We start from the raw sequence: 20530 nt of genomic DNA on the forward strand, positions 1-20530 counted from the left end.
TATAACTCAGCCAATGAGATGAGAGCGTAGGTGGTGCCCCGATAATCAGCCAATGAGATGAGCATAGGCGGTGCCCCGATAATCAGCCAATGAGATGAGAGCGGAGGCGGTGCCCTGAAAATCAGCCAATGGGATGAGAGTGGAGGCGGTGCCCCGAAAATCAGCCAATGAGAGCGTGATGCGTCAGAAGGCGTCACCAAGTGTTAGTCTGAACTTGCACCGACTTGAGGCATTAATAAAGTTGATTGGAAAAAAAAAAGACTTGAAAGACTAAATTAAAACACACATGTCTTACCTCTCACATGGGGATCACGAACAAAACAGGAAGTAAAAGGCGTGGGCCCAACTTATAATGAAAGGTGTCACACTAATTAGAGCAGTAGGGGATACACACACAGCGACAGACGGTATTGACGTTCCACATCAATCACATGACAATACAAACACACCAGGTAGTACAGGAACTTGAACATACATTTTGTGTAATTATATCATACATTTACATAATTGACCCTGTTACACCTGGTTAGCAAGCCAGTCTGTTAGCATTTAGCATCTTTTCCCTCTCAGCTGGTGTGTTTTCATGCTCTTGTCCGCTTTCCTCTGTCTGTCTACCACTGGTTTTAATTTACACTGAATGACAATTGTCCATTGTTCATTTGCAATGACAACTCTATTTCACCACACACTCTAAAGGTCAAGGTGTAATAACACCTCCATACCTGAGGGAAGCAGTAATGCACCAAAATGGCCGAGCTGTGTATTACCGGAAATAGTAAACAAGGAAAGGCAATCAGTTAGCAGAAAGTGTCGCTATTAGTCCGCGTTAACCCCTTCAGTCCTACGTTTGGGACTTTTGTCTCACGTCAGGATAATCTTAGTGTTCTCAGTGAACTTTGAAGCTGCTCGGGTTATCTTAGGTTGTTAGCTTGCTAACAAACTGAAAATGTGTAAAGTACAAATGCTGAGAGCGTTGGTGAATCAGCGGCTAACTGCGGCTATTGAAGAAATATTTGTAGTGTTGGAAAGAACGATAGCAGAGTACGAGGAGGAACTTTCTCGAACAAAAGAGGAGAACGAGCAACGACGTCAACTGCTGGAGGCTGTTTTCCAGAACCATCAAGTTATGTTACAAAGAGCAGGTTTGTTTCATTCTTACTCTCGCATGTTTGCTAACTTTATATATGATCATTAACATGGTATGGTATTGTTTATTTGTTTCAGACATGTATAACAAGCTACATAAAGGAACGAGCACGTGGTTACAGTTACATAAGTGGGTAGCTGGTCCTTCAGTGGGGACTTCACCAGCCAGAATTTTACTTGGCAGACACTGTGAGGGACAGTATTGTTAAAAAAAGTAATAATGATAATAACTGTAATAATATATATTGCTATACGTTGCCATTTACACAACACAGTCCCCTGTGCCAGTTATTCCTGACGTTATTCACTACGCCAACCAGCCACTTAAAAAAACAAACTTACATTATACGTAAGTGTCAGGTATGTCAATTCCTTTTTGGCTGAAGTGCATCAGTAATAGTTACAGCTTGTAGTTGAGCAATGCCAGCTCAGCTTTTGTCTGCTTTTGTCTTTGTCTACTTTCTAGAGAGCCCCTTTGGTAGGCTAAAAAAGTTACACATATATATTTAAAGACAAATCTTTGTTTTTATTAGTTATGAGTATCAACATTTTACCTTTTTCTACTTACATTACACCTTTTTGCTCTTTTTTTTCCAACTTTTGCCGGGTATTTGTTTATTTTATTCCTGCAATGGGTCACCATCCACACTCCTGGCCACTTACTGGTTTGTTTCATCAGGAAGGCGAGGTGTTGCTAGGCGAGGAAGGATTGTGTCCAAATTCTTGTCTTTCTGTTGCTGGGTTCAATTGCCGTTTTTTACTTACTTAGCCTTTATTGACTTAATTTAATTACCGAAAAATTGCATGACGCAAGAAAGAAACACGTCCTGGCTTTTACTTTGAATGTGCGCACCTACGTATTAAATAGAGTGACCATATCTCTAAGTTGTCAACATGGATCTCTTCGACGTGTGAGGTGTGTTATGAAGCGGAGTTTTGGTTGCCACAGTACCATTATGGATGAAGCAAGACGCCCACGTGGGTTACATTGGTGTGGTGACCCGGTTGGGAGTGAGGTTTGAGGGGGTGAGTGTAAAGGATGCCAGCCAGTGTGGCTGTGCAAGGGTATGTTATTAAACTGCATCCCCTCATCCTTAAGAACTGGGGTGAACAGGGAAAACTCGGTTCAATGTTTTTTTTCTTCATGGGGGCGTTTGACCCACACTTTGTCTAGTCCCTTCCCTAGGACCTGTTTGTCGTGGGTAACCCTGCCAGGGGCATAAAAGCACCGGATAACTTAGCTCCTGGGATCGTAGGTACATGCAAACTCCTCCACCGTCGTAGGGTGGTAGCTCAGGAAGGAGGTTCTTCTTAAAAGTTGCCGCTTAGAATATTTCACTTGCTTACGTTTTGTAATACAGTATTCCCTCGTTTAGCACGGGGGTTAGGTTACCAAAATAGCTTGCAATAAGTGAAATCTGCAAGGTCGCCAGCATCATTTTTTTTTACAATGATTATACATGTTTTAAGGCTGTAAAACCCCCCGCCATACACTTTATACACTTTTCTCAGACGGGCATTAACATTTTCTCACATTTCTCTCTTGTTTAAAAACTCTCAAAAAAGTTCAAACATTTGTTTGAATTTTAATTAAGAACCTACGAGGTTGGACACAAGAAGTGATTAATAGTGACTCATGCGTGTTTCACTCCTGACCGTGCCTCTTCATCCTGGTGCCGCTCCACTGTGGTGTTTTGTATCCTTGTTAAAACACATTGCTCCTGTTGTCCTATGTTCCTCCTCCTCGAACCGAAGATTCATTTATTCCGTAATGGCGCCCTCCAATAGTGTAACTTTTACCTTCCTTCAGCATGTCCAAAAGTCCAACTTTTTGTGCGATGGTTGGCTTCCTCTGCCCTTTGGGTGCAGAACGTTTCGGCAACATTGTGGGTTTTGTCGGGGAGAAAACTTGCAAACACACAGAGTTCAGAGTCACATGGTTAGCTTCTTCTTCTCCTCCTGTAGTTTATTGGCGGTTGGCAAGCAGCTCACACAGTCAGCTGTTTGCTAGCGATGAACACAACAAGAGATGCAACAGGAAATTGAGTGACAATGGTCTGCAGCCAATCAGAATGAAGAACACAGTGGGCAGGTTCTCCCTTAGCCAATAAGGACGCAGAACACAAAGTGGTTTCATACGCTGTAAAAAATAAAAAACATGCAAAATTGCGCCAAAAAAATCTGCAAAACAGCAAGGCCATGAAAGGTGAACCACGACGTAGCGAGGGAACACTGTAATCTAATGATTTAATTATCATTCTTGAAATGCATTATATGGCATAAAATGTATGCCATATAATCATCTTGAATTTCTTTTGCAATGGAGCGAACGACACTGTGAGCGCGCGCTATTTTGTTTAGATTTACATTGCCGACGAAACGCCTCAAGTGTTGGCTGTCGGGACGAAGGCTCTGCTGTACCTCCAGCGGTAGTTTTTTTTTTCCCAATTGAAAAACTGAAAAGGATGGTTGTGTTTCAGGTGTGCATACAAGTTGGCCGTTTACCCTTCTTCCTGCGACATATCGGTTTGTCTGTGTTCATGCGTTCAACTTGATCATTCTGTTTAAAACTGAAACATTCCCACACGTAGCGTATGCTGGCTCACAAGGCTATGCTAGCACTCTGTATCCACTCACTCGTAACTCCGCCTCCACAGAGACGCTGAATGAGATGAGGGTTCACTCTCTGTGTTCATTCCATTATACAGCCATTGCGAACAGAGTGAATTGTCATCCAGCCTGTGTGGTTTAGAGAGACACCCATGGATGCACATGTCAATTTATCAAGGCCGGCATAATTATCGATTTTGTTTCTTTAATCGTTCGATTAATCAATTTATTGATTGTTGTGACATGCCTAGTTGACACTTTGGGACATGTGACATGGCCTCCCTGCTCTCACCAAAGCTGCTCTCAACCCATTTTAAAAGTATTTATTCATTTGACCTTTATTTTACCAGGTAATGTTTGACAATCAGATCTCATTTACAAACATGACCTGTCCAAGAGTGAACGTTAGCATGGCGACTGATGGCATCCTCAGAGACATTGTCAGAACATACGCTGGTGCAGGACAATGCCTCATGTGACGGAGCAAAGCTGGACTTTTTGTAAAGCATGTCCTTGTCTTCTTGTGTCCTGCAGAGGTCACTGAAGAACATCTTCCCCCTGAGCAGCAGGAGTGGAGCTTCAGGGTGCAGCAGGAGGAGCCCCAGCCCCTCCACATTAAAAAGCATGAGGAGGAGCCCAAGCTCCCACACATTAAAGAGGAAGAGGAGGATCACAGCATCAATCATGAGGGAGAGCATCTTGAAGGACTGGAGGAGTTCCCAGTGATTGGTGTCCCTGTGAAGAGTGAAGATGATGAAGACAAAGGTGAAAGTAAGGAGAAGAGAGAGGTGGAGCCTCCAAGCAGCAGCTCAACTCAACACATGACAACAGAAGCTGATGGAGACCATTGTGGAGGATCACAAGCAGACAACCTCTTAGCTCCACTAACAGATAGTGACGACACAACGTCACACTCTCCAGACACTGATGATGAAGACTCTAAAGCTGATATGACATGTCACACTGACAACACACGCTTTAAATGCTCTCACTGTGACAAAACTTTTAAACACCGTAGTAGTCTGTGTAGACATGAGAGAAATCACACTGACAACACACACTTTAAATGCTCTTACTGTGGCAAAACTTTTAATTACCACTGTAATATGAAAAACCACATGAGGCTACACACAGGAGAGAAACCATTCAAGTGCTCATTTTGCGATAAAATATTCCCCATAAAGCAATATTTAAAATCCCACACAGTAATACACACCAGAGACAAACGTTTTACCTGCTCAGTCTGTGGTAAAAATTTTTTACGGAAGGCAAATGTGAAGGCACACATGAGGCTACACACAGGAGAGAGAACTGGGAAGGAGCAACGTCCACTACTGGAACCTGTTTTCAAGTTGTGACACCCAGAGCAGGTTTGTTCACTTCTTACTCTAACATGTTTACTAACTTTATATTTGATCATTAACATGGTATGGCAGAGGTGTACACAAGAGTCACACGACTTGGACTGGAGTCAGACTCGATTGACAATTTTGATAACTTCGGACCAACTTGGACTTTTGACATCAACGACGCTGCAATTGACTCAGTCTTTATTCTGATGACTTCAGAACACTTGAGATTTTCAGCGTGTGTGTTGAGGGCTGGGCGATTTTGTCGACCTGTCGATATACTTTGTATCTATGTTTTGTTTCCAAAGAAAGAATCGATCCTACCGCCGTGACTGTCGATACTGTTAAGTTACCAAGATGCCTACGTCTTCCTCTTCCGGTTTGCGCGAGGGTATCAGGAGTAAACATTAGTTTAGCGCCTCAGTGTATATGTGTGGCAGCACTCTGGAGGGTGACAATTTAGGTAGAAGTATGGTGCTTTGCAAGCTGTGTCGTTTCAACGAAAAATACCACCAAGCTCCCAGCCCACCGCCAAGGTCACCACCCAGACAAGCTAATGCTAGCTGTGATGCTAGGAGGTTACAAAGAAGCTGAGAGGTGGTCCAAAACAGGGCATGCTTGTTACTTGAGGTCGCTTGAGTTATTGGCTATTTTGGAGAGGTGATGCTACCACAGTGGTGTGAAAAAATGTTTCTCCCCTTCCTGATTTATTTTTTTGCATGGTTATCACACGTAAATGTTTCAGATCATCAAACAAATTTAAATATTAGTCAATGACAACACAACTGAACACAAAATGCAGTTTTTAAATGAAACCCATTATTATTATTATTATTATTATTATTATTATTATTATTATTAAGGGAGAAAAAAATCAAGCCAACATGGCTCTGTGTGAAAAAGTGATTCCCCCTAAAGTAATAAGTGTTTGGGCCCCCCTTAGCAGCAACAACTGCAATCAAGCGTTTGTCATAAATTGCAATGAGTCTCTTACAGCGCTGGGGAGGAATTTCGGCCCACTCATCTTTGCAGAATTGTTGTCATTCAGCACATTGGAGGGTTTTCCAGCATGAAGCGCCTTTTTAAGGTCATGCCACAGCATCTCAATAGGATTCAGGTCAAGACTTTGACTAGGCCACTCCAAAGTCTTCATTTTGTTTTTCTTCAGCCATTCAGAGGTGGACTTGCTGGTGTGTTTTGGATCATTGTCCTGCTGCAGAACCCAAGTTGGTTTGAGCTTGAGGTCACCAAGAGATGGCCGGACATTCTTCTTTAGGATGTTTTGGTGGACCGCAGAATTCATAATTTAATTTCACAGCAAGTCTTTCAGGTCCTGAAGCAGCAAAACACCCCCAGACCATCACACTACCACCACCACATTTTACTGTTGGTATGATGTTCTTTTTCTGAAATGTGGTGTTACTTTTATGCCACATGTAATGGGACGCTCTACTTCCAAAACGTTCAACTTTTGTCTCATCAGACCACAGAGTATTTTGCCAAAGGTCTTGGGGATCATCAAGATGTTTTATGGCAAAATTGAGATGAGCCTTCGTTTTGTTCAGCAGTGGTTTTGGTCTTGGAACTCTGCCATGCAGGCCGTTTTTGCCCAGCGTCTTTCTTATGGTGGAGTCATGAACACTGACCTTAACTGAGGCAAGTGAGGCCTGCAGTTCTTTGGATGTTGTTGTGGGGTCTTTTGTGACCTCCCGGTCTTGGGGTCATTTTGGTTGGCCGGCCACCCCTGGGAAGGTTCATCACTGTTCCATGTTTTTACCATTTGTGGATAATGGCTCTCACTGTGGTTTGCTGGAGTCCCAAAGCTTTAGAAATGACTTTATAACCTTTTCCACACTGGATCACTTTTTCACACAAGGCCACCTAGGTTTGGATTTTTTTCTCCCTTAATAATAAAAAGTTTAAGATAAAAACTGCCTTTTGTGTTCAGTTGTGTTGTCATTGGCTAATATTTAAATTTGTCTGAAGATCTGAAACATGTAAGTGTGACAAACTTGCAAAAAAAATAATAAATTGAGAAGGGGGCAAACACTTTTTCACACCACCGTACGTTTATGTACGTTCACCCAAGGCCCGGTTCAGTGTAAATAAAGCGGCAGTCAAGAGACATCCTTAACACTTCCGGTCTTCAAGATAAGAGCGCTGTGTTCCACATTCTGCTTACTGGTAACATAATCATAAATAGTATACACTGACTTACCTGATGGCCTACTTTGTATGTTCAGTGTCAGGCTAAAAAAATACACTTTGCACTTTTCAAAGATTTGTAAGCCACAATTTGCACTCTTTGAATAAATGTAACTCATGATCTCATCTTACATTCATTTTGTCAGAATTAAGCTGTTGACTCTCAGCCCAATCAGAGCCATATATTGTCTAACTCATGCTTTCACTTTCCCATTCAATGCATCCAATCCCAGTCAATGCAACAATCACAAGATGCCACCAAAATCACTGTCCCATTCATATTTTCAGGAAGTGATGCAAGTATATAGTATCGTATCGTTGGCCGAATATTGCGAGTCCAAAGCTGGACTTCTCTCCTTTTCTCTCCAGGATGGCCACAGCCCCCTCACATTAAAACAAAAGAGGAGAGTCACAGCGTCAGTCAGGGGGCAGAGCATCTTGAAGGACAGGAGGAGTTCGCAGTGAGTCCCAGTGGTGAGGAGAGAGAGATGGAGCCTCCAAGCAGCAGCTCAACTCAACACATGACAATAGAAGCTGATGGCGACCGCTGTCACGGATAGTGAGCACACATCACACTCTCCTGACATTGATTAAATACTGAAGCTGATACGACATGTCACGCTGACAACAAACGCTTTAAATGCTCTCAATGTGGCAAAACTTTTTGTCAACGTAGTGATATGAAAAGACATGAGATGACACACAGGAGAGAAACCATTCAAGTGCTCAGTTTGTGATAAGTCTCCCTGAAGGCACATTTGAAGTTACAACAGTAAACACTAGAGAGAAACGTTTTACCTATTCAGGGTGTGGTTAAGGTTTTTTTTTTAAATTAAATCCGTAGATTTAAATTGGAATACACACAGGAAAGAGACCATATACCTGTTCAGTCTGTGGTATAGGTTTTGTGCTAATTTCAGACTAGGAAAAAGCACGAGAAAACACTTGAGATAAACCATTTTTTCTGTTAATATGCTTCTATCATTTAAATGTAATAGAAATGAAAAAAACTACCAGATTGTCACTCGGTTTCAGTTCATTAAATTGCAAACCAAGCTGAGGAAGGGGAAAACAGCCGCTCTTTTATTATTGCACTTATAATACTGTTAGCCTGTGTACCAAGCCAGTCTGTTAGCGTTTAGCATCGTTCTCCTGTCAGCTTGCCTGGGTTGAGATCCCACGGTTGGAAAAATGTTTTTTTTTTCTGAGGAGAAAAGGAATTCCTTGTATTTTCTTTGATTTTCCGGAAAATGTCTCTTATTTTCAAATGGCAATATTCTCAATAGTTTTTGTCAACAGAAGCCTCTTCACTGGATTTGTCGAAAGTTGCTTTTTATTTTAGGATTGAGTAACTTAGTTGCTGAATGGGTGACACCGATCCCCCCAAATGCACGTTGACGAAAAGTTATGGCGAAATGAGTTGCCACTTTCGTCAACGCACAGAAAAGAGCCAAAAATGTCCACGTGGATGAAATCCAATCATATTTACTTTGGTATTGTAGATGCTGGGTGTGTTGTTCATCTATAAGTGATGAGACTTCGTCCGGAAGCGTGTATCTGCATGCGCACTGCACACGTCTTTGACCGCAACAATACCGGAAGGAAGTGCCTCTTCTTCGTTGAGTTATTCGTTGAACATCGCTGAGGATATGAGTACATCTGCTGGCCAAATTAGGTACTGCACTGAATCGTTACTATGACTACAATAAGGTTAGTGTGAAATGACTTATTGATATATTGATTGACAGCAGGTCTACTTATTGTTACACATTTTATTATTCAGATGCTTTAGGCAGCCGAAATAAACTAGATGCCGTATACTTTATATTTTGGTTGACTCAAATGTTGTGAAATTTAGTAAACAAAAATGACCTAAATCAATTTAGATGGCTAAAATTAAGATAAATACATTTTTTTCAAAAGACTAAATAATAAACTGCTCCCCAATTTAACACTGGATCTGCGGTACTCTCCACTTAACAAGGAACATGTCAGTCACTTGTAACCCACAATGAAAAGCATAAAGTCAATTATCAATATCTACAACTGATTAAGATTTGTAAATACGTTGTTTAAATGAGCAAAGCGTCCTTTTGAATGACATAAGTAAGCTTTCAAATTAAAAACTATGTTTAAAAGATAAAGTGTGCATATTACTGGTTACTCATCAGCTGAGAAGCATTCTATCCCTTTAAGGCAGGTATGTCAAACTCGTGCCGTGGATGGCAGAGACACTGCAGGTTTTCTTTCCACCCGGTCGCTAAAGCAGGGTTTTTTAATGATAAACACCTCTTTCAGTTCGAGGGAATGAGCTCATCAATTAAATCACCTGCTGGAGAAAATGTTAGGAGAGAAAACCTGCAGTGCCTCGGCCATCCACTGACACGTGCTTTAAGAGTAGCGCTGAAGTACTTGGACAGAAAATAGCCCAGTAATCCCCTTTAAGAGCACGAGGCCCCTCAGTGCGCAGATAGCAGGCTATCGAGAAGAAAAGTGGAATAAAATCCATAAAACGAGATTCATCTGGTGGATGATCCTCCAGGATCACGTCTTAATAAACAAGAATTGACTTTTGGTGAGTTTTTAATTCTTTTATTGTGACTTTGTTAGTAGTGTGTGTGTAGTTTTTGTGCTGGGAGCTATGAAAGTCGTGATGCAGTCAATAATTTGCCCCAATAAGGTTACATGTGTGAGTATACTGTATGTGGTGTTTACTTTTTGTTAAGAGTGTATGAGTTTGAGGACAACTTGGCCGTTTGATTAGCCCCCGGAGACGACGCATTGCTAACGCTAGCCGCCATTGCCATGCTGACGTTAGCCTGCGATTTGATCTGAGGTGGAATTCACCAAATGTTCAGCGTGACTGTTCGTCCACACTGTTCATCTGTTTGTTGTGACACTTCTTGACGTGGAAACGTTTTAGACATTTTAGGTACGCCTGACAATCATTACTGTGTTTGTGAAACTATTATTTTATTTGTGAAAATGCAATAAAGGCAGATTTGTCAGTTTTTTCAGCATCCAGACCACATTAGACCAGGTCCAGTTTGAAAAACACTGCACCTAAACTCCTCGAATCTGGCCTGGATTTATCCACAGACCATGAAGGTTCATGAAAACACGGTTTCTGATTTGTGAAACCTTTATTCTATTTGTGAAAATGCAATAAAGGCAGATTTCACCCTTTTTTCAGCATATAGACCACTTTAGACCAGGTCCACTTTGGCATGTCAAGCTTTTATGTCAGTCAGGTGGTACAAGAGCCCACAAAAGTGACGTCTGTCATTTGACACAAACGACACGTTTCAGCATCATTGGTGTAAATATTGCCACTGTGTTTCCACATCACACGGTTCTGTAAGAAAATCCATGGTGGTCGTTAGTCAACGTGAACAATGCTAACGCTGTGGAAATATTGTCTCTCACTGCAAAATCATCCGTTTGTTAGATCGCGACTGCAAAGCATGGCGCCGCTGAAAGATTAATCACCTGCCGCGCGCCGCTGCTGCCACTGAACCTGAGAATGGCGTCCATGCTGATAACATCCTAATTTATTGTGCACGGGCTTCTAAGTCTCGGCACTTTCACAATGCTCACTGCTTGTATTCCGCGCTCTTAATGACCTCACTAAAAACCTAAAGAATGAATGTAAATTCCAGGAAGAGAAAGTCATTATCTCACAATGAAACAGCTTGTGTGCAGGGAGTCAAGAGGACAGATGGTTTTTAATTGGATATGACGCATGTGCATGTCATTTTTTGGAAGCTGTGGGACACAAAAAGTGAGCAAAAAACATGAAGTGAAACAAATACAGGTATGATTACAAATATTTTTAAATGTTGGTCTGTGTCCATTCCTAATGTGTTTTGAAAATGAGAGCCAAAAGGTAGCACCAAATCTATTTGTGGCGGGCTGTGTCCCGTCATATTGTTTGTGAGCGAGGGCCAACAGGTGGTGCCAAATCTTTGTTGTGGTCTGAGTGTCATTCTTATGTGTGTATGCGTGAGGGCGACCAGGTCACGCCAATTCTTATTTGTGGCGGGCTGTCCCACACTATAATGTGTTTGTGAGCGGGGGCGAACAGGTGGCAGCAAATCTACTTGTGGGGGGCGGCCTGTGTCCATTTCTAATGTGTGTATGCACCAGGTTGATCAGGTAGTGCCAAATCTATTTGTGGCGGGCTGTGTCCCATTGTGTTTGTGAGCGAGGGCCAAAAGGTAGTGTTGAATCTATTGCTGGCAAGCCAAAGGGCCAACGGGTGGCCCCAAATCTATTTGTGCAGCCCGTGTCCCATTTATGTGTTTTATGAACAAGGGCGAACAGGTCGAACCAAATGTATTTGTGGCGGGCCATGTCTCATCATGACTATGAGCGAGGGCCAACAGGTAGCGCCAAATGAATTTGTGGCGGTCTATGTCCCATTATGTGTTTACGAGCAAGGGCGAACAGGTAGTTCCAAATCTATTTGTGGCGGGCCACGCCACACCATACTGTGTGAGCGAGGGCCAACAGGTAGCGTCAAATCTATTTGTGGCGGTCCATGTTCCATTATAATGTGTTTTATGAGCGAGGGCCAACAGGTAGCACAAGTGAATCACGGGAAACAGTGATTGTTGTTGTTTTTAGCGTGCCAGTTTCTGTAAGATTTGCAGAAGGGAAGCGTACGGGCAAAGTGGTTCCATTTTGGTGCAGATCTGGATGAAGGTGCAGCTTAAGGCGTGTATTCAGGAGTGCGGGAGGTCCACTTGATGTGGTCGTGATGTTTTGTTCTGGTTCTGGTGTCCACTGAGGCTTCCAAAGACCAATGAAGCAGTGGACCATTCATCTTTTGGTCGCATGACGAACAAGGAGCAGGAAAAAAGGGTGCAAAAACAGTTGAGGATAAAACAGTGAATTAATTAGCAGCTTTAATTGTGTGCTCTCCAATTCCTATCCTCTGCGGGCGTAATTAAGATGTTTATTTGAACACAGTTTGCTGTTGAAGGAGGCAACACAGCTAATTGGTATTATCGTGGAGTCACGCGCACGCCGCGGCTTTATCAAGCGGCGGCTGCAGCGCCGGGTCAATTACGCTCTTAACACAGAAAAGAGGACGTGTTTAATGGATTTGTAAGCGCAACAACGTTTAAAAGGCGCTTCTAAGGGGGTTACGTCCTCGGGAGGAACATCCCCCACCCTGCTATGCTCCCGGATGGACGGGCGGGGATTAGATAGTGATGAGCTTGCATAATTGTGCCGTTAATTACCAGGAGAAGACAGGGGTTATTGGCGGAAGAGCTCGTTTGGACCATGAAAACGTGCTTTTATTTTGTTGATTTGAATGTGCCTTGATGGTTCTCCCCCGGCGGTTACGCGGCTTCACAATGGAGACAAACAAGCTGACTAATTAGAGCTCACATCCCCAGGATGTACGCACTGAAGATACAATTTGTCACCGTGCAAAATCATGCTCGTCCACGTCGTGTTGGGAGCTGCTGCTGCTGCTGCTGCTAAAGCGATGAAGAGACCTGCCTGACTAATGATGCACCCTCGTTAATGTCTTTTATACATTTTTTTATAATGGTAGACATTGTGTGTAATGTGTGCTTGATCTTCCACTGCAAACACATTCTAAGGATTGGGGGGGAAGAATACTTAAATATAGTAACAGCTTTCAAGTGCTTTCATTACCAGCGCGTATGCACGTCTTCATGTGCAAAGCATCACGTTAGCGCAACACATCCATCCCACTTTGACACGCTTTTAATAATACATCCAAATTTAGTTTCCTCTTTGGTACGCTTTCAAAGCCAACAGAAGAACGTATCAACACATTCAGAAGATCCAGCGTTTGAATTATTGACAAATATGCATTACTGTAGATGCCTGCTTATTGTGGATGTGGTAACACTGAGAAATGTCTTATTTTGGGGCCCACATAGTGAAAAAATGAAAGCATGGGACTTAAACTTGGATATTTTGTAAAGATATGCTAAGAATTATTATGTTTGTAATTATGTATTATTGTACTACAAATTGGAAGTGTATTATTTATTTATTTTTGCATTTTCTTATTTTTCTTTTGTTGTCTTGCCCTGATTGCTTATGACTTTATTATGATTTTTGGAGAGCTTCTCGAAACGTGAATTCCTTTTGGAGATTAATAAAGTATCTATCTGTATTTCATCTCAGCGTTGTCATACTGTACGTGAAAGAACATATCCACTTTGCTCTGTTTTTTTCCTCATTTTTGCTGTTTTTTTATTTCAACTTTTTTCTTAAATAATATTCATTTACAAAAAGATTTTATTCCCATAATATTTTGACTTTTTCCTCCAACCTGATTTTCTAGAAATGACCATGTTTTGTTTTTGTATATACATTACACCTTTTAAAACAATGTTTTTTCCTTTAATATTTATTTAATATTTCAACTGTATGCTACACTAGGTACATATTTCAAGTTTATTCTTGTAAAAGTTTGCCTTATTTTGTCTTTAGAAAACCTTTTCTGCCATTTGTTTTTCATTTTCCAACTGTTTAAACTTTCTTCATGTAAATTTTCTTCTCGCAATTATGACTTTATTCCCATATTTTGGGTTTGTTCTTGTAACATAACTTTTTCCACCACCAAATTTTCCAAAAATTACAACTTTATTCATTGTTTGTTTCTCATAATTTTATGTTAAAGTCTTTTTCTTTCAATATTTCAACTTTATGCTACTAAAATTACTATTTTTCCTCATATTACGACATTATTCTCCTAAAATTCTTCTACTATTTAGACTTTATTCTTGTGAAATTACAGCTGATTTTTTTTCCATTTCTGCTATTTTTTGGAAAACAGTTTTTTTTTTTTTAAATTCCAACTATTTGAACTTTCTTCTTTTAAGTCTTTTCATCATAATTATGACTTCATTCTCATAGTATTTTGACTTTATTCCCATAGTATAACTTTCTCCACAACCTAATTTTCCAAAAATTACAAGTCTATTTTGATTTCTCCTTATATTACCACTTTAAGAAATATATATTTTTTCTGTAATATTTCAGCTCTGTGCTACTCAAATGCCATTTTTCCTCATAATGTCAACATTATTCTCATAAAATAGTGACTTTTTTTTCGTTAGAACACGACTTTTTTCTTGTAATATTTTGACAATATTCTTGCAGAATTACTGCTGATGTTTTTAAAATGTGCCACCGGCCACAAATGTTTCGTGGGCCGCACTTTGGACACCCCTGCTCTAACACAAACCAGCAGGAGGTCATCATGCGGAACACGCAACGCAGCTACACCACACGGGACTATGCGGGTATCGAAATAAATGCTAATACAGGCAAAACAATACCATTTTATACCTATTTGTAACCTGCAAGGCATGCTGGGTAACTTCCTGTTGTGGAAGTGTGAGTGTGGGCCTCCCGGCATGCCTTGCGGATTTTAAGTATATTCTTTTGTGTTTTTCAATACCCGCATACTGCATGTGGTACTGCATATTTGATTAATACGTGTGAGTAGACCCTTGTGTACTTGCAGTGTAAAAAGAAGTGAAGCTGTGTAACTGGTTGAAAAGGGTCTGTTGTCACATGACTTCCTGTCTACGTATTGTTGTCTTCTCCCCTTCGCTTCTTTCCATCACCAAGGTGAGGTTAGGGTTCAAAGTGTGAGTGTGTGCTCATTTGCTGATGGTTGGATCCTGCGCACTCTGCACTAATCTCATCAGTGCGCCGGTTATTGTCAGCCCCGCCTCCTCCCGCATGACTTTCCACTGGTCTTTCTAATCTTCTTAAGCCATTTGCATATTTCTGGCCCCCTCCCAGGTTGCATTTAAATAATACAAATCCCGTCTATGTTTGTCAGCCGTGAGACGCTCCGATATTTATGAATATAACTGAAGACATTCCAGACGTCAGAAGATGACGCCAAGGGGAGTGAAATAACAAGGAGTCACATCTGGAGGCCCACTTTCCTCAACCTCCTTCATCCTCCTCCTCCTCCTCCTCCTCCTCGCTTGCTTTTCATTTTGGGTCGGAACAAATGCAGGCTTCCCTTTTCGGATCATCATGTCTCCTTGTCTCACGTCACCCTCAATCCAAACTAAATGAAGCACTTTGCGTATGCCCGGGTGACAGCCGATGTTCATCAGGCTGATTAACCAATCGGCCGAGCTCCACTGACGGCGTTAATGAGGAAGATGTCCACGCCGCTCTCGCTGCTCCTTTGCCCCAAAGACGCCGCAACCTTCCCAGATCCCACGTGAAGATCCTTTGAAGATGCAGACCTTTGATGGCAGATCCCCGTCTTCCCAACAATGGGAGCACAAATTGAGGGAAGGAAGAGGACCTCTCTGAAGTCGTCACGTGACGATCAAACAAAACACGTGTTTGAATTTTGCTCATGTTCCGCTGACGTCAACTGGAACATAGACACAGAACAGAACAGAACGTAGAACATAGAAACATTTCCTGTTCTAGCACAGGGGGTGTCCAAATGGTTCTTTTTTATTTTTGTTTTTTTAAATTTCAACTTCTTCTTAAATAATCTTTTGGAAATTGTCTTCTTGTAATATTTTGACTTTAGATATACACTAAGTCCCCAACTAACAAACACAATTGGTTCCAGACGACTGTTCTTAAGTGGAATCGTTCTTAAGTCGGGCAAAAGGTAATATTACCAATGATATAGGTACTACATGTACGTGTATACATATACAGTATATGTGTATGTATGTAAATATGAGTTTGGATGCAGTAGTAATATTAAACCAGGATAATTAATGAAAAAAACAATAATAAAAGTGATATAATACGTAATGATAAATGTTATTTAACTTTGAAGAGGAGTGGTCGAGCATACGTCGTTGGTAGTGGTGGAGCAGGAGGAGGAATTATTGAAGAAAGGACAAATCTTCGTCGTCGTTAGACTCCTTTATACTGATAGTGGATGCCATTGGTACAGAAGTCTTCACATGTTCCATAATTCCAACCTTGCCTTTGTAAATTGTTCCTATGGTTGAGCGATTCACTCCGTAAGCACGCGCTACTTTAGCCATTTTCTCACCACCGTCCAACTTCCTGATGATGGCCACCTTCGTTTCCATAGAAATTGCTTGAGGTTTCCCGCCACTACTACTAGCACTTGCACTCCATTTATCAGCCATGATAACAGATAACAAACGTCTCTGTAAAGTATCGAATGGGGTACAAACAGCGTGCTCCGAGATGTTATCAGCGACAAGTGCAGACGAACTGGGAAAGATCGCGCGAGAGAGATGCTGCTACCCACCATTCGTAGCGGCGGAATGGCACGCAATACAAAAATTTCGCCTTTGTATTTCGAAAAAATTTAAATGACAAAATATGGCAATTTTTGAAAAAAATAGACCAGTCGGCTTGTGTTCGTATCTACGAACACTATCACGTCGGATGTTCGTTAGTAGGGGACTTAGTGTAATATTATCACATTTTCCCAACCTAATTTTCCAAAAATTTGTACTTTATTTTTTCGTTTTTTTTCATAATATTGCAACTTTATAAAAATATGATTTTCTTTAAAATTTCAATTCAACTCTATGCTCTATGCTACTAAAATGATATTTTTCCTCAAATTCCAACTTTTCTTGTTAGAATCTGACTTTTTTTTTCTCTTATGAGTTTATTCTTGTCAAATATATATATATATATATATATATATATATATATATATATATATATATATATTTTGTTGTTCCTCCCCCCGTTTCTGCTTTTATTTTTTTTACTTTCAACTTTCGTCTTGTAAATTTTCTTCTCATGATATTAAGACTTTATTCCCATAATATAACTTTTACCAAACCTAATTTTCCAAAAATTACAACTATTTGCTTTTCTTTCTCATACTACAACATTATTAATATTTCGACTCTATGCTACTAAAATGACTATTGAGTTTTATTGTCTTAAAATTTTGACTTTTTTTCTTGTTAGAATCCAACTTTTGTTCTCATATTTTTGAGTTTATTCTGTTAAAATAACAGCTTTTCCCCCCCTATTTCTGCTGGGTTTTTTGTTTGTTTTGAATTTTTCAACGTTCAGTGTTCCCTCGCTCCATTGCGATTCAATTTGTGTGCAATTTTAGTGTTTTTTGTTTAGTTTTTTTAACAGTGTATGAATGTTGTTAGAGGCTGGCTCTTTAAGAAGAATTGCATTGTGGGAAGTTGAGTGGTGCAGTCCTGTGTTTTAGCAATGGCAGCGGTGTCTCTCTCTATTCTCTCTCTTCTGTCTGCACCGCCCATTGTTTTCTGCGTCCTGATGGGCTGTAGACCATTGTCCATCAATCTCCTTCGTGCAGTCTCCTGTTGTGGTCATGGCTACCAGACTAGATAACCGTGTGAGCTGCTTGCTAACTGCCAATACTGTAAAAAACTAGAAGATACAGAAGAAGCTAACCCTGTGAGGAAAATGCGGGAGTAATATGTTTTTAAGAAGGATACAAAAACGCTCCAACGAAGAGGCACGGTTATTGGAGTGAAATACGCTTGAGTCACTTAATCATTTCTTGTGTCCAACCTAGTAAGTTGATCATTAAAATCATGAAAATTCATTAAAAAAAAAAACAATTTAACTTGGAGAGTGTTTAAACAGGAATGTGAGAAAACGTTCTGTCTGTGTAGGGTGAGGGCTTTTACAGCCTTAAAACACATAATTGTAAAAAAATACTGTTAGCTGCTTTGCAGATTTGGCTTATTGCGGGCTATTTTGGGAACCTATCCCCCGCGATAAACGAGGGAACACTGTATTTCATCTTTCATCTTGTAAATTTTCATCTGGTGATATTAAGACTTTATGTTTATCATAACTTTTGCCCAAATCTATTTTTTTTCTTATATAATAACTTTAGAAATGTCTTTCTTTTAATATTTCAGCTGTATGATTTTTGCTTTTTCAGTGTTCTTGTTAAAATTTCAGAATGTTCCGTGGGTGAATTAAAAAAAATAAATAAATAAAAATAAAAAACAGCATGTGGGCCGCAAATGGCCCCCTGGGCTGCTCTTTGGACACCCCTGTTGTAGCACGTTAGCAAACAAGGAACCTCAGTGTTTCCACATACCTTCATTTATTTGTGTATTCATAAATCTGCTCATCTTTGGTTGTTATTCTGTAGTGTTTTTTTTTTTTTTTAATGATCCCCTCTGAGTTACCTAGAGGACAAAAAAAATCATTTCCATAAAAAAATAACTCCAATATTTCTTTCTCCTTTTTTTCAGTCCTAATCAAAAATATGAACTGTCATTATTTTAAAGGTTGTCTTGATGGGATGTTGTTGGGTTGCAATAGTTCCTGTAAATCTTGCAATGAAATCATACTGTGTACAAGAGCATCTGACCTTGCCCGGGCTTTAACTTAAATTTGTCCTAGAAAAACAAGTCACGATTCTAATTCTTTGTGGTTTCAGCCCCTCAGGACGACGAGCCGAGTGACGCTGAAGCGAGCCAACAGCATGCTAACACATTTTGGGAGGTTATTTACGCACCCTTAGCTTTCGACACAAACACAAACAGATGCAGTGAGTAGTGAGGAGCCCCTTAACACTGATCTATAGTTCCAATTCATTACTCCCCCTAATTGGTCAGCTGAGAGCCCCCCCCCCCAACCCACCGTCCCTCCTCCCCACACACACACACAGAGAAAGCAAGGAGTTGATCAATAAGCAGTATGTGCGCACGGAGGAATGTTAACCAGAAAATGGTATCTATAAAAATGTGACTAGTGGCCCTCCTCATCCTCTTCTTCACCTTCCTCACTGGCTCAGGTAACGACTCGATGGGGAAATCAAGCGGACGGCAAAGTAAGAGTCTAATCTTGAAGGTCATCACTCACGCCACACAAGCACACACCACTGACACTTTTAAACGCAACTTTTGACCTGTGATTTTTTTTTGGAGAGCATTGAAATAGAAATGATCTGTTCCAGAGTCAAACTGTGGCCATCATGCCATCACAGGGATAACGCGTTCCAGAGTTTGGTCCTGAGGTGGGTAGAGGGCAAAGTGAGGAGGATAAAAGAGGAACTGAGGGAATGGACTGCTTTTGCAATGGGGAAAATATTGTGGAGGGGGAGGAGGTAGGTGATGAAGAAAAAGGGTCCCAGGACATAGCCCTGGGGGCACACCTGTAGTAGCTGTGGAGGGGGCAGATTTTGAGGTTCGAAGCCAGTGCCTTCTCTGTTTAGGACAGCAAATTTTTGTCCTTGTTTATTGCGGTTAACCACCGATATGTCAGTTTCCACAAAGTAGGATTCCTTATTTATAAATGGAATTATTATAAACATAGAAAACCTGTTTATCACCTTCTAAATACACTTAACATGATTAGAGCCCTCTAGACATGAAATTACACCCCTATAGTCCCCCTTTCACTCCTATTACCCAATATGGTAGACATACATGTCAGAGAAAAAAACTGTTTACAACCTTCTAAAGTCATTTTTTTAACATTAGAGCCGTCTAAACATGAAAGAACGCCCAATATAGTAGCCATAATACGAGAAAATAAGACATACAGTATTAGGCATAGAAAGCCTTCTAAATACGTTTTTTTTTTAACATTTTAGCCTTCTAGACATGAACTAACACCCCTATAGTCACCTTCACACTCCTATTACCCAGTATAGTAGACATAGTAGGAGAAAATAATACCTGTTACGCAAAGAAAACCGTCCCTGCTTTTTCTTTTCATTTTTATTTTGATGTTTTGTGTCAAGCAGCAAAAAAAAAAAAAAGAGCCGTAATTTTATTCTACATTGAACAAAACCTTACTGTTGCTTTGCGTGAGTTAAAAGCTCATTTGCCCTGATTTTAGTGTGGGGGTGTGTGTGGTGTGTGTGTGTGTGTGTGTGTGTGTGTGTGTGTGTGTGTGTGCGCGCGTGTGGGGCACAATCAGTTTAATGATGCACCTGCTGCGTTTGAGTGAGTGTGGCTGTCCTGGAGTCACCAGTGACAGAGGAGAAAATAGAACAATAACACCGGTGCTTGTGTTTGAAGCGTGTTTGTGCCGCGTCACGCTGGGCTTCATTTAGCACGCTAGCCGCGAGCTGCTACATGCATGCTTACAAAACGTCCACAATGTTTGATATTCAATGGTTCCTCTGTTGTACGTTGCAAATAAAAGCAAGGACTGAAGCAATTCATCATATTATGATTTTATTCCGATCATGTTACTTTTTCCCAAACTTAATTTTCAAAACATTACAACTTTAT

The 20530-nt window shown here is 40.7% G+C and overlaps 1 protein-coding gene across 2 annotated transcripts; it reads left to right on the forward strand.

Moving 5' to 3' along the window:
* Positions 1 to 794: 794 nt before the first annotated feature.
* LOC129179062 (zinc finger protein 578-like) lies at positions 795 to 13486 on the forward strand. Of its 2 annotated transcripts, XR_008569884.1 has the most exons (4): positions 795 to 1142; positions 4291 to 5126; positions 7680 to 9510; positions 9675 to 13486. XR_008569884.1 is itself a non-coding variant. In XM_054771887.1 (3 exons), exons 1-2 carry the CDS (start codon positions 947 to 949, stop codon positions 5112 to 5114), a joined length of 1020 nt encoding a protein of 339 aa, XP_054627862.1. In that variant the 5' UTR covers positions 795 to 946; the 3' UTR covers positions 5115 to 5126; positions 7680 to 13486. The 2 variants fall into 2 exon arrangements, 1 of the variants encoding a protein (XP_054627862.1); XM_054771887.1 differs by having other exon boundaries at positions 7680 to 13486.
* The last annotated feature ends 7044 nt before the right edge of the window (positions 13487 to 20530 follow it).

The sequence above is a fragment of the Dunckerocampus dactyliophorus genome, chromosome 3 (assembly GCF_027744805.1).
Source record: "Dunckerocampus dactyliophorus isolate RoL2022-P2 chromosome 3, RoL_Ddac_1.1, whole genome shotgun sequence".
Lineage (NCBI taxonomy): Eukaryota > Metazoa > Chordata > Actinopteri > Syngnathiformes > Syngnathidae > Dunckerocampus > Dunckerocampus dactyliophorus.